The following is a 14,600-nucleotide window of genomic DNA, read 5'->3' as shown; positions in this document are numbered from 1 at the left end:
TCCTCCTCAATCCTCCAGCAGTACACTCTCTCACTCTCAGCTCCTTGCCTTCTTGCTCCCAGCTCCTCACACACGCTCCTTCTCCTCTGGCTCCTCCCTGCCTGACTGGAGTGAGCTCCTTTTTAAACCCAGGTGCCCTGATTAGCCTGCCTTGATTGGCTGCAGGTGTTCTAATTAAAGTAGCTATCTCTACTGCCTTCTAGAAAGATCTTAATTGGCTCCAGGTGCCTTGATTAACCTGGAGCAACTGCCATTTGGTTACCAGGGTACTAGGGATTTGTTTAGCCTGGGGCTAACATACCTGTTTCTCAGTACTTTACTGTAGCCATCTGGCCTTGCCCCATCACAATAGTTAAGCAAATATATAACTTGTAAAAACTATGAATCTGAATAAATGTTTGTTAAGAAATGCATCATTCACCATTTTCTGTTTGCTCTATTCTTTCTACCTGTGATTTTGTAGTTGAGCTCTGGATGGAAATTGTAATTAAATGAAAAATGCACAAAAACATTTTTAAAATAGTTTTAACTAAAAACAATCAAATATGCTGGACACAATAGAGTAAGTTTATCAAAACATGTTTTTCATTTAAAAATGATTTATTAGACCAAGGAAGAATTAACAGTACTTGGTAGATTGATCTGATTGGTGACCACAAATCATGTCGTGCAGGATTTTAAAACATTCTGTCACCTAGTTTTTATTTAGAGATTGGGAGAGGAAAACAAGCTTTTCTTTTTCCATTCCCAATCAGTTTCCTAACTTTGAATGAATTAGTCATTGAAATGAATTAGTTGAATAAACTGAAATGAACATATTCTCTCTGTACCTGCAGAGGAGGCTATTGTTGTCAAAAGCATGTTTAGCACATCAACTAATTCTGTTTCCAGGGGTGTAGCCAGTGCCTTCCACCAGCTCAATGGTCTGACTTCTTTAAAACTTTGGCAGCAAATATATAATGCTTGAATATCACTTATGTAATTGAAAGTATTTTAATAAATTATAGTAAATTTAGGCCTTAACCTAGATTATCATTTCAGATTTCATTTTAAATATTTTCCTTTTTAGAAAGGAAAAATAATTTTAATTAAAAAATAAAGATTTTTTTTAAATGTAAATTATATCATTGATATATTTTTTATCCTCCTACCACACAGCTCATACAGATATGGGAGAAGGGCTGGGTTTTATTTGTGCTCATGTGTCCTTGGCAGATTTAAATTCTGATTACAGTTTTACTTCTGTCCTTGGTGCTAAGAGTTCAGCTTACAAATAACACAAGATGGGGTGCTGATACATGAGCATAAAGGAACCCAGGTTGACTTTCAGATCCATGGCTGAGTGAGTTATGGGAAAAAAACATTGTGCTGCAATCAGGATGATCCTTTAAGCTTTGGCAAGCTTTGCTACTGAAGAGCAAGCACAGTAGCTCCTAGCTTTCACCACTGCCAGAAGCCCATGCATCTCCTGCATGTTAGTGCAGGGTAATGTTCTTTCTAACTGTGTGTTATACAGCCAGCACATACACACACTCAGTTCAATGGTAGATTTGTTCTGGTGGGTCGTACCCTTCCAAGTTCGTGCTCTACCAGGCATGATCCTTCTTAGCTTACAAAATCAGACAAGAACACCACCCCTTACCTATGCTTCTGTTGCATTTGTACAGCAAGGTACAGAGGAAACTCTCCTGCTGGTTCTTGTGGGGTTATGTACTAATTTTGTTAAAAGTGCAGGAATAAGAAACTGCCATGGTCCGCAAATAAACGGTCTCCAGGGCCCAGCCTAGGGCTAATTCTCTCCCCCATTTGTTTTCATTAACTAAATGCAAGAGGAGAGTATGTACAAGGTAGGGTTTCCATTGAGTACTGAGTAGACGCGGTAGCACCATTAGCGCAGCCTGAAGAGTTTGATTTTATACCAGGCACACTTCAAGGGAACATACTGTTTAAGAAACAACTCTCCCCTTGAACAGCATGAGGAATTCATCACAAGAAATGTTTTATCTAAGCCCTGGATACCTGTTGAAACAGTACAGACATGAGATCAATGAGGGAGAGCAGCTTGAAAAACCTGTCACAACACACTCTGGCTGGTCCCTGCAGGGGCCAGCCTTAGAATTGTCACAGTACTATAGAAATCTGAGGAGGAGGAATTTTTCTGCTCACGAGAGTGAAACAAGGGGGTAGCTGAGGCATGGTGAGAATACCGATTGTACATTCATATGAGATGCTCACAAGAGCTAGTCTTGTCTCCAGCTTGGTGCTGGGTCTGCTCTGTATATAGAATCTGTCCAGCTTCTACCAGTGGCCCCTGTGTAACAGTGTGCTCCTCAATGGAGCCTTTTCATTTTCTACACTGCCAGACACCCCATTACTGCCTATATTTAGCTAAGTGACAACCCCTGAGACCCACTTTGCATATTTTAGGCACTGTCTGTGCTATATTTCAAAGACCGTTAGCCAGAACAAAGCTCATGCTAGCAAGGGCCTCTCGCTGCTTCCCTGGCCTGCAAAGGTAAGAATGAGCTGTGTGCGAAACAGTCCTACAGACAGTGTCTGTGCAGTACTCAATGGCACACTTCTGTAAAATGGCCCCCTGTGCCTTCTTGCGGCTCGAAGCTGGTGCCTGTGTTCCCCCTATTGAACCTCTGAGGCACTGTTCTTTCTTACTGCCTTTCCGATCTGCCCTTCTCCACTCTCCCCCCGAGCCTGTGATCTCCAAACTCTCTTCCATGAGATCATAGTGCTTCAGCCTACCTCAGTCTGAATTTCATATGAACTGCTCCATCTCTCTTCCCTACCCCTTCTCGCTCCTGGAGGCAGCAATCCTGTGAAGTGGAGCTGTTCCTGTAAATAATCCTGCCTTTTATTGTGCCTGTCACTGAAAGCATTCAGAGCTCAACACCAGACTCTCTAAATGGCCACCAGAGTGTACTGAAAGCAGCTGTACCCAAACATACATGTGGAGTGCTTTGCCTCGGATGAAATGGACTCGTAAGAGGCAGGGAGACCACCTTTTGGCAACTAGCAGCTTACTGCACTAAGCCCTTGGTGCTTCTAGCTAGCACTGATGCTGCTGTGAGGGAGCCACTAGGGGAAACTAACATCTCCAAAGCAAACCAATCGATCATTTTTCTGTTTTTTCTCCCACCTGTGAGCCCCTTCCTCCTCATATGAACATTAAAACTCCCAGGCTCCATGCTGGGCTATAGTGTAATACTGTCCTGCCTACTTCCCACTTGTGCATTAATGAACCTACACTAGTGCCTGGGACATATGGGATCCTGGGCCCTGCCAGCTGCTGTCAGACTGGAGTTTAGAGTAGTGAGTTGCACTACGGGTTAAGGAGTGCCAAGCTGAATCAGGGTGGGGTGGCCCAGCAAGGTGTGGCCCTCCACCAAAGCAAGAGTCAAAAGTACCAATTGCAAGAGCCAGGAGTGATGCAGCTCTAAAGCTTGCCTCAGTAAGCTTTCCATTGCTGAGCCCTGCAGGGAGGTTACTTCTATTCAGTCACTATCTGTCTACCTGGCCAGTGCATCTGAGTTGAGAGCACTGTCCAGAGCGGTCACAATGGAGCACTCTGGGATAGCTCCCAGAAGCCAATACTGTCAAATTGTGTCCAAACTACCCTAAATTTGACCTGGCAAGGCCAATTTCAGCACTCATCCCCTCGTTGGAGGTGGAGTAAAGAAATCGATTTAAAGAGCCCTTTACGTTGAAAAAAAGGGCTTTGTCGTGTGGACAGCTCCAGGCTTAAATTGAGGTAACGCTGCTAAATTCGACCTAAAATCGTAGTGTAGACCCAGCCTAGGTCCTATGCACATGTTGGAAAGTGGTGGTACAGCCCCCGGGGGTTTACTCCATAGCCCACTTCTGGGGCAGGAGTGTTTCATCGCTAGCTACTCTTCCAGCTCCAGGGGAGACACGTCAAACATAACTACCTGCTGCATCAGCATAAAACCTGGGAGCACAAATAGGCTCGTGAGTGTTGACCACACTCAGGATACTTTCTCTAGGATAAGTTAGCACCTAGAGCAGGAAGGGAGGGAGTTAATTTCATGGAGGTACTTGAGTTATGTTGCCTCTGCAGTGTGTCGTCTCTTCTGGAAAGGAACCTAAAGGAGCTGGGCCATTGGCTAGCCTATTCTAGGCCAACTGCTTGTAATTGTTCTGAGCACCATGTGACACAGCAAATGGCAAACCAAGCTGGAGCAGCAATATATTGGCACCTAGCAAGCAATGCAGTTTTTGTATAGCTATTAGTCCAGATTTATTCCTATATAATTATATGCAAAGAATAGACTCCAACACAATTTGAATAGATGAGCTATTCATCTCTTGGGCAAGCAGAATTAATATAATCTAGATAGATGTGGTACAGTTGATTTCCCTCCCCCTGGCATTTGCCCTTGCATATTGAATTTTCCAACTTGATTTTACAGAAGTTGACTTCAAGATTTATTGGGTACAACTGCTGACTCAGAATCTGGCTAGTGAAACTGTGGCTTCCTAAACAATTTGAGTAAGGGCTAAGGCTCTTTAATGTTTTCTATTATAGGACCACCCAGGAGGTTTTTATCCAGAGTGTCAGCCAAGATAAGGAAGCAGAGACTGGTATCAGATTTGAGACCTTAATATGCTCAAAAATTCCTTTAGCACTGTGCCTTAAGAAATTGTATAAACTATCATGTTATTTCCTACATGCTAAGGACTTGGACTATGGAGTGAGAAAATGCTTTCACATGGGCCACAGCCAATCCAGCCTCTTTGCCTAGGGTTACAGACAACTGATCTGAAGATAGTCTAAATTTGTAAGTGTCATCTGTGTAAGAATGCATAGATTTCAAGGCTCAAAGGGATCATTATGATGATCCAGTCTGATCTCCTGTATAACACAGGCCCTAGAACTTCCCCAAAATAATTCCTACAGCAAATCTGTTAGAAAAATATCCAATCTTGATTTAAAAATTCTCAGTGAGGAAGAATTCACCACAACCCCTGGTAAACTGTTCAAAGGCTAATTACCCCCATTGTTAAAAATTTACACCTTATTTCTAGTTTGAATTTTGTCTAGCTTCAACTTCCAGCCACTGGATTGTTGTTTTTCTCTGCACACTGAAGAGCATATTGAATATTTGTTCCCTGTATAGGCACTTCTAGATTGTACTCAAGTCACACTTAACCTTGTCAGTGTTAGACTCAAGGAGCTCGGTCTGTTTAGCTTATCCTTGAAGGCACGTTTTCTGATCTTTTTAATAAGTCATTGTTGTGGCTCTTCTGACCCTGCTCCACTTTATTAATATCCTTCTTGAATTGTGGTTCTGAGACCACTCACTATTGCAGCCCCATACATTATGTCTACACTCAACCTGGGAGTGAGCCTCCTAGCCTGGATGGACAGATTTGAGCTAGCATGCTAAAACACAGGGTGATTGTTGCAGCTCTAGTAGAGAGATGCTCACACCTAGGGGCTCGATCCTTCCCTCTCCCTACCCCAAACTAATAGCTATAGACGCAAAAGCCATTTTAACACATTTTCAGGTTAACAGGACTCTTTACCAGTGATTGTGCCTGAAGAATTTCAGTTCTCTGCCTCCAGAGAAACTCCATTTTGATGGTAATAAGATAATATTGTAAAGTAAATCACTAATAAGGAGCTGGGCATTAAGTTGCCAAAAACATATTAAGTAAAAGTATGGTGATTATGAAGGCCTATTGTCCCACACGACTTTATGCTTAAAGCTTTATATAGGTGGGTTTTCTACAGAATGCAACTTGGGAACTAACTACACCTCTACCTTGCTAAAAACACGACCCAATATAACACAAATTCGGATATAATACGGTAAAGCAGTGCTCTGGGGGAGCAGGGCTGCGCACTCCAGCGGATCAAAGCAAGTTTGCTGTAACACAGTAAGATTGTTTTGCCTCTTGAGGACAGCCTTCTATCAGGGTAGTGGTGCACTGTGCTGTTTGCTTTGGAGTCAGGTACCCGCTCAACACATTCTGTGCTCAAGTTCTACTCTGTGGATTTCTGCTCTCCCAGCTGCTACATCCAGAATCGCTCCTACAACTAGTAAGAAATAAATGGCAGTTTGGTTTGCATATTCTCTCTTGATAATGATGGAAAATTGGGAAAATACTCAGTGATGCTAGGTTCATTAACTTAATGCATGTGTATAATGGTACAGTTAGGCCATTGCAATGAAAGTTTATATTCAAGTGCACACACTTCTTTTTAAAGTCTTTATTTTCAAAAATTGTTAGATTTTAAACCCTTAAATTACTCAATTTGGGAGCAGTATACGATCACATTTGCTTAGCTGTATGATCTTCTGATGAAAGAATAGCGGGAAGTGAACTTAAAGGATTTTGGTTTGAGTAGAATCTTGAACAGCTCCATGCAAATACAGTGCCAGAAACTTCTTGAATGTGTCAGGTTGATAGCCATATATTCCAGCGGGAAACTGTGAAGAAGAGACTTGGATATTCAGTTTGTAGTGAACTGATACTTTCCTAAGCAATAGTCTTATTATACTTCAAGACCCCTTGAAAGACGGCAATCTGTCTGAAACAAGCTTTTTCTGACAGATAAGCCGGTTTGAGCGTATTTCCATTGGGATTATAGTAATGGGTGGGGAATTTACTCAGTGAAATTAAAGAGTTGTCTTAGTCTTAGGGGAGTTGAGTTGACAATTCCCATTCTCTCCATTTACTTTATATCGAGGCTGACCATTGCATGCAAGTATACATTTTCTTAGTTATTTCACTGAATAACTTTTTCAATAAGGACATAATGAAATTGTACATCTACATAAGATGTCTCCATCTTAGCAAGTTTAATATAAATTGCAAAGCAGCTGACTACACTGATATATAAACAGGACTAATAGTTGCCCTATATTATTTCAGCGTTCACAAGTACCAAACAGCCTATTGTCCTATCTATACCAATACCATCTGTACAAGCTCTTAAGGCTCAAAATATATATAAAAGTGTAGGATTTACATTATATAATTCTGGTGAGTAAAATAGTTCTCTCAAGCCTGTTAACTTTACCTTGACAACCTTCTTCCTGATGCCTGGAAGATACCGGATGTAGTCATACATATACTGATCAGAATCAATCCAGACAAGGTTTTTAACACCATCACTAGAGGCCAAGTCTGTTGTATTTAACTGGAACACCATGAACTGGAAAATACGACCCTCTGTACCAATGCTTTGTACTACTACTGGGTGCTCTAAAACTTTGGGATCATCCTGGGTAGGGTAGAGGGAAGAGAGGAAGAGTTACAACAGACAATGGATGAGAAAATACAGAATCAGCAATCATCATTTGGTTTAAAGCCACGACTTTAACAAAAGTGTTATCTTGCCCAGAAAGTTACTCTATTCAAACAGGTTTTGAATATAGATTTTGTATTTTAATTAGGGCTGTCAATCAGTTAAACTCATATGATAAACTGCAATTAATTTGAGTTAATCACATTGTTAAACAATAGAATACCAACTGAAATGTATTAAATATTTTGGATGTTTTTCTACATTTTCAAATATAGATTTCAATTACAACACAATACAAAATGTACACTGCTTGCTTCATATGTTTGGTTACAAATATTTGCACTGTAAAACTGTCAATTCACCTCATAGAAGTACTGAAGTGCAATCTCTTTATCATGAAATTGCAACTTACATAACTGCATTCAAAAACAATGCAAAACTTTAGAGCCTGCAAGTCCACTCAGTCCTACTTCTTGTTCAGCCAATCATTAAGACACTTACACTTATGGGAGATAATGCTGCCCATTTCTTATTTATAGGATTTCTGTAGCCAGCACTGCATGATATTTACATGCCAGATGCTAAACATTCATATCCCTTTCATGCTTCGGCCACACTTCCATGCTGATGCTTGTTTAAAAAAAAAAAAAAAAAAAGTTGTGTTGTGTAGGTGGACTCTCTCCTTGAGGGAAACATTGTGGTGTTCCAGCTCTATTTTACTGGCATTCTGCCATATTCATGTCACAGAATCTCGGATGATTGACTCAGCACATGTTCATTTTAAGGAAACTTTGCTGCAGATTTGCCAGAATGCAAGAAGGTACCAATGTGAGATATCTAAAGTTTAGAATCTGAAGCGCCTTCAAAATCTGAGGAAGGATGAGGTGTGGAGCATGCTTTCAGAAGGTCTTAAAGAGCATAGTTCTATGTGGAAACTACAGAGCCTGAACCACCAAAAAAAAAAAAAAAAAAAAAAAAAAGTCAACCTTCTGCTGGTGGCATCTGACTCAGATGATGAAAATGAACACGCGTCAGTCCGGACTGCTTTGGATTGTTATTGAGCATAGGCGCATGTCCTCTGGAATGGTGGTTGAAGCATGAAGGGACATATGAATCTTTAGCGCATCAGGCATGTAAATATCTTACAATGCTGGCTACAATAGTGCCATGAGAACACCACTCACTTTCACGTGACATTGTGAACAGGCAGCATTATTTCCTGCAAATGTAAACAAACTTGTTCAGCCAATTGCTCAGACAAACAAATCAGGACTGTGTGGACTTGTAGGCTCTGAAGTTTTACATTGTTTTTATTTCTGAATGCAGTTTTTTGTACATAATTCTACATTCAAGTTCAACTTTCATGGTAAAGAGATTGCTCCACAATACTTCTATTAAGTGAATTGAAAAATAGTATCTCTTGGTTTTTAAAGTACAAATATTTGTAATATAAATGAGCACTGTACACTTTGTGTGAAATCAATATATTTGAAAATGTATAAAACCTCCAAAAATATTTAAATAAATGGTATTCTATTAAGTATGACTAATCAATTTTTTAATCATTACAATTATTTGATTGCTTGACAGCCCTAATTTTAATTAAATCTTTCAAATAGCAATGGACTATAGAAGTAAACTGAATTACGTCTGTTCTAGTTTTTCATTTTAGCCATAAGCAAGACAGTTGCTTCAACTGATTTCTACCCATTGCCAGTCTACGTTTAACCTTCATTAACACATTAATGTAATTGCTATTGGCATAACAAGGTATTACTCTGAATTGGCAAACACCTTAAGAATCAAAACATGTTCTTAAAGGTTACCTATAAATCTCTGGCCTATAAAGTCACTAGATATCAGTGCAGATTTCAAAATATTGTAATATCAGACTTAACAGAATTCAGAAGCCCTCACCCCAGGTCATCAGTTCAAATTCAGTCCAGGTCAACGGTGACTAAGTCATTGCCAGCTAGTGGCCTCTGAAGTGTCCCAAGTCTCACTCTAGTTTCAAAGGGAGAGGTGTCCACATCATAAAAAGTCCACCATGGTTGGCATCCTTCTTGTAAATTTCAACTACAGTGTTAAGGACTGACCTATCCACTCCCACCTAGCGTTCATACTTCTAGGTCAGGACTGTGGCACAAGGATGAGATAGCATAGGAGAGTTTGAATCACAAACTCTATGCTATATTTGTCTGAACTAAAACTCAGCAACAGATACCTCCTATCTCCATAATTAAGTAAAAGTGCAGGTAGTAAGTATTTCAACAATCTACCTTCTAATCCAAGTCTGTGAGATCACTGTACCATTTCTCAATTTTGTATAATTGAAAGCAAAACTAACTTTGCTGCTGGCTTGCAATTTATTCATCTGCAACCACCCAGGCTGTACTGCACCTTTAGATAAAATCATTACAACAGCCTCCATGAAGAATGACTTATACTACAGAAGTAGTGAGGTATGACAGGCATTTTAATACGTACCCCATATAGCATCTTGGCCTTTGCCAGTGCATTGCCAAAAGCAAACATGAGCATTTTAGCCCGGAGTTGTTCTGGTCTAAATCGGGCTGGACGAATGTTGGCTGATTCCACAAAGTACAGAGTGTGAGGATGAGGGTAGGGATAACCCTCTCTAAAACCTGGATTACAGGTAACCATGAGATGATATAAAAAAAAAGTTTAGTACAAAAAGTTACTTTTCTTTACTCTCTTCAGTAATTATTAAATGTGTATGAACGCAGGTTAGACTTACTGCTGTGAAGAACATGTAAGATAACTATATAACACTAGCAAATTGGCTAATCTATTATCAACTGTACACCATCTAACCTCAGCACATGAAATGTTTAAGGGAATGGCAAAGTTAAAGATTTTTGAGCTGTCCACTAGTAAACATTAGCCTGAAGGTTTATGTAAGTGCTGCACAACTTTTACCTGTATCATTTTGTTCTTCATATACATTAACTTCCTGAAGATCAATTGTAGGAGAGATTGGATGGAAGGTCTCTAGAGTGTGGTTTTCAGTAGCCAGAATCTCATCCTTGGAGGCTACTGGCAATAATGGATTAATGGCATTCAAAAGTATTCCATTCATGCCACGCACCTGAAGAAGAGATGATTCTGTAAAAAAGAGATCATATTGCATGCAAACATTACATGACAAAAACTCATTAAACACTCATACTTGAACAATAAATCTAATAGATGTGGTGTTAGCAATAAATTTAGAATAAATCTATAATTTTACTGTAACATGTATCCAAAGGAAAAGATGCTGTAAGTTTCATTTGCTAATGTTTAATACTCTATGAAAAAATGAAACCATAGGCTGACCCCTGCATAGTTAACCATGCAGTGTCAAAATAGCATTACTGTAAGAATTCTGAATTATTTTGCAAGGCACCTCGTTCCCCCTTCCCTCCCCCACCCCCCATGAATGTTAAGTAGCAGCCCAACTGGAGACAATGTTTTACATAGAATACAAACATAACACTTCTATTTATCCAGTTCACTAGTTATTGGTCCCATATAAGTGTGGCTTGAAAGATTGTACAGATTTCATGCACATTGTAGTAAACAAATCAGTTCTTAAGAAAACAATGCTCAGATTCCCTTTTGTCATGTACCATTGACTATCTCTCCTGCCCCCAATGTCTTTCATATTCTCTAACGGATAGATAGTAGATTCCTGAGGACAAGGGACAAGCCATCTTACCTCAACTATGCCTAATGCACTATTTAAAGCTAAAAGGTTCTGAGACACTTAGTTTCATAGGCGTTAGCTTTATTTTAATTCTCATTCATGTCCTTAGCTTTAAAGCTAGTATTTTTCTTTATTATTCCCTATCAAGATTATAAGTAAAGAGAAAGAGAAGTGTTCTCTACAAAAAAAGAAAGAAGTTACTAACCTCTCTCCCATGTAGCCGCCACTTTGTAGTCTCTAGCCAACATTCTTTTAGAGAGGGAAGGATACTTGCTACCCATTGTCCTACACAAATGTAACAAGTCTTCCAAGAGTACAGGGCTTTAGAATGAGACAAGAATTAGTAGGATAGGACACAAAATGACTTTGAAAGTTATAGGTGTACAGAATGTACGATGTATTCCAGTACATGAATACAGTAAGGCATAAAACAGTATGAAATATGTGACACTTCCAAATGGTTAATGCAGATTTGTTTAATTCTTAAATCCATCTGGCATACCAATCATGTTCCAAGTTGGCAGTGATAATGTTTTAATAATTGAAAGTAAACAATTGACATCTGTATTAGCTGGGATATGAGCTAAACTAGAACTAAGTTTGTACAAACCCACAGATTATTACACACTTTGACATAAGATGAAAACAAGTTTTGAATATACACACAAGTACAACTGTAAACAAGTGAGGGCTGGCAACCAGATGCAAACTGAATTCACTTCAGTAACCTTAAACAGTAAATCTAATGTTCTGCGGGTAATATCTATGTTTTAAAAAAAAAACTGGTTGTTTGAAGCAGAGCTTCCCTGAAAAGGCTGCAGTGTAAGTAAAGATTTCTTTAACTCACAGACTTTTTAAACTTTTGAGGACTTACCAATAACTCTCTCTCTTGGGAATAAGTTCAGTGGTATTCCAGACACGTGCATGAGAAATTGCATTTTGTACTCCCTCATCCTGATTCTCTAGTTGGTTGGCTGGTTCATCAATAATACTAAGTACTTTTGGAGGTAAGCCTTCCATTAATTTTGTCTTTGTTAGCCAGAGTGCTTGCTTTACTCCTTGGAGTCAAATCAAAATATATTTACTGAGGATATTCAGCAGTGTTAACTATGCCATAAATGGGTTAATATAAAAATGCTCTTTTACCTATTGAACCTTAAGCATTAATGCTACCACTAATATAAAATACTTCTCAGCATGACCAAGTTATCAGGAACATTAATTTTATGTAGTCTGACCACTTTCATTTACGTACTGTTTTACAACACTGAAATAAGTGGTGCTAATGAGGCATGCACATATAAGTTACACTATACAATAATTTTATTGAAAGAGATTAGTTTAAGTGTTTTTCTCTACTCATTTTTTAATTATAGTATATTGGCTTATAAATTACAAGGAAATAAGATATGAGAGGCTACATATACCATGTGTATACTTTGCATGTTATACTTCATGTTACATGTAAATGAGATCTTGCATTTGGCTGCATGCATAGTTCATCTTAAATTAAGTACTGGTATCCATATCAAAAGGAAAGAGAGCCTGTATCCCTTGCCAAAGTTTCTTAGCTTTCAGTTTAAATCATCATAGTAGCTGGAGCCCCAACAAAAATCAGAGCCCCAGTGTGCATAGCCCTATACCTTCAGGTGACATACTTCCCTTACAACCTAATCCAGTATTTTTCTTGGTCCACCCTCCTGAGAAAGTAAGTGCTAGCCTACTGTGCACACCACTATTGTTGTAAACAAGTGAGCTGGGGCGGGAGGCGCACGCCGCACCACGAGTCAGGTTACAGCCACTCCAACCAACGCAAAATGCCTTCTTGATATGAGCCGTTTTAGGATAAGGGGCAGCCTCTACCTGAGTTATAGGTAGGGCCCTACCAAATTCACAGTCCATTTTGGTTAATTTCATGGTCATAGGATTTCAAAAATCATAAATGTCATGATTTCAGCTATTTAAATCTGTCATTTCACAGTTTTGTAATTGTAGGGCTAGTGACCCAAAAAGGAGTTCTGGGGAAGGGGAGTTTGCAAAGTTTTTGGAGAGAGGGTTGTGGTACTGCTACCCTTACTTCTGCACTGCTGGAGTGGTGCTGCCTTCAGAGCTGGGCAGCTGGAGAGTGGCAGCTGTTTCCTGGGAGCCCAGCTCTGAAAGCAGAACTGCTGCCAGTAGCAGTGCAGAAGTAAGGATGGCATGGTATGGTATTCCCACTCTTAGCTGTGTGCTGGTGCGGTGCTGCCTTCAGAGCTGGGCACCTGGCCAACAGCCGCCATGCTCCAGCCACTCAGTGCAGAAGTAAGGGTGCGAATACAGTGATTCTGTTTCCCTCTCCCTCTTTCCCCGCCCCCCAAAAACCAAACAAATTTGTGGTCTCCCTGCAACTCCCTTTTGGGTCAGGACTCCCAATTTGAGAAATGGTCTCCCCTCTGAAATCAGTATAGGGTAAAAGCACACAAAACACCAGATTTCACAGTCTGTGATGAGTTTTTCATGGCCCTGAATTTGGTAAGGCCCTAATTATAAACTAGGCCTGGCAGCTAGTTGTTGCATATTATTGTGGTTGCCCCTTAACTGCTACTCCAGCTCTCTCAGGCACATCCCTCTACACCCCTCATCCCAGTCTAAGGCATTTATATGACCCCATCATTTGCATTGTCTGAGCACCTCACAACCTGATGTATTTAGCATAGCGGGTTGGGGGCAGAGCAGCAGCTCTTATCCGCAGCTACAGGTGGGGAAGTGAGGCACAGAGCTGCAGTAACTTGCCCAGGGTAACCTAGGAAAGCAGTGTCAGCTCAGAGAACTGACCCTGGCTCCTCCGAGGCTGATGCCCTAAGGAGGGGGCCGCGTTTTCCAACACCCTGCTGCCTCCCCAGGCAGGGCTGGGCGCTCCTGCCCCTCCCCCAGTTTCCACGGCGGCCTGGCTCCCTCAGCCACCCAGCACCTCTGGCCTGCGCCCGCTACCTTCCAGCATCTTGGCTCGCTGGTGGCACACGTAGCAGACCCGCTCCTTGTAGAGGGGCATCTCCTCGTAGCGCGGCCCCCGGGGGTGGCGCGGGTCGTGCCAGCCACGCTCCCAGCGCGGGTGGCGGGGCCGGGCCAGCCAGGGCACGAAGTACTGCTTGCCCGCGTAGGTGACCTGCTCCAGCCCGGGGATCTGCTCCTGCACCGGCCGCTTATCCTGCCAGCTGCGGGGCAGGGGGGCCCCCGGGGGCGGCCCGCGGGTGGTCCAGGGCGTGCGGGGCAGCGGCCTGCGGGCGGCCTGCACAGTCTTGCTGCGGTGCGGCGCACGTGGGCCCCACACCCTCAGCGCCCCTGTCGCTGGCCTCACAGGCCACCATAACCCCGCCATGCTCGGCTCCCGTCAAGGACTCCGGCCCTGGCCCTCCTCGGCCCAGCCACCCGCAAGAGTCACCGGCTGGGGGCCGCCATTTTCCCTAGCGCGGGGCATGCCGGGTACGCAGCGCTCGCGCTTGCTACGCCGGTGACTGAAGGCACCGCCAGCCAATGACGCCTGGGTAAACTGTCTGTTCCCGCCCTCCCGGCAGAAGGGGGCGCGGCGTCAGTCGGGTTTTGGGGGTCGCGAAGGGTGGGGGT

The 14,600-nt window shown here is 41.8% G+C and overlaps 1 protein-coding gene across 1 annotated transcript; it reads right to left on the bottom strand.

Moving 5' to 3' along the window:
* Positions 1-6,232: 6,232 nt before the first annotated feature.
* Positions 6,233-14,463, bottom strand: MRPL37 (mitochondrial ribosomal protein L37). The gene is made up of 7 exons (XM_032766935.2): positions 13,968-14,463; positions 11,872-12,055; positions 11,203-11,318; positions 10,229-10,414; positions 9,776-9,933; positions 7,061-7,264; positions 6,233-6,467 (listed from the first exon to the last, which is right to left on the bottom strand). Exons 1-7 carry the CDS (start codon positions 14,353-14,355, stop codon positions 6,363-6,365), a joined length of 1,341 nt encoding a protein of 446 aa, XP_032622826.1. The 5' UTR covers positions 14,356-14,463; the 3' UTR covers positions 6,233-6,362.
* Between the last annotated feature and the right edge of the window lie 137 nt (positions 14,464-14,600).

This window comes from Chelonoidis abingdonii, chromosome 7 (genome assembly GCF_003597395.2).
Source record: "Chelonoidis abingdonii isolate Lonesome George chromosome 7, CheloAbing_2.0, whole genome shotgun sequence".
In the NCBI taxonomy this organism is placed as follows: domain Eukaryota; kingdom Metazoa; phylum Chordata; order Testudines; family Testudinidae; genus Chelonoidis; species Chelonoidis abingdonii.
Note: the sequence above shows the minus strand (reverse complement) of the source record. Positions and strands in the feature narration are given on the sequence as shown.

Coding starts and splice junctions, on each gene's coding strand:
- MRPL37 (XM_032766935.2), bottom strand. CDS start 14,355: ATGGCGGGGTTATGGTGGCCTGTGAGGCCAGCGACAGGGGCGCTGAGG. Junction 12,056..13,967: donor GCGAGCCAAGATGCTGGAAG/GTAGCGGGCGCA, acceptor TTTGACTCCAAG/GAGTAAAGCAAGCACTCTGG. Junction 10,415..11,202: donor GGCGGCTACATGGGAGAGAG/GTTAGTAACTTC, acceptor TCTTTTTTACAG/AATCATCTCTTCTTCAGGTG.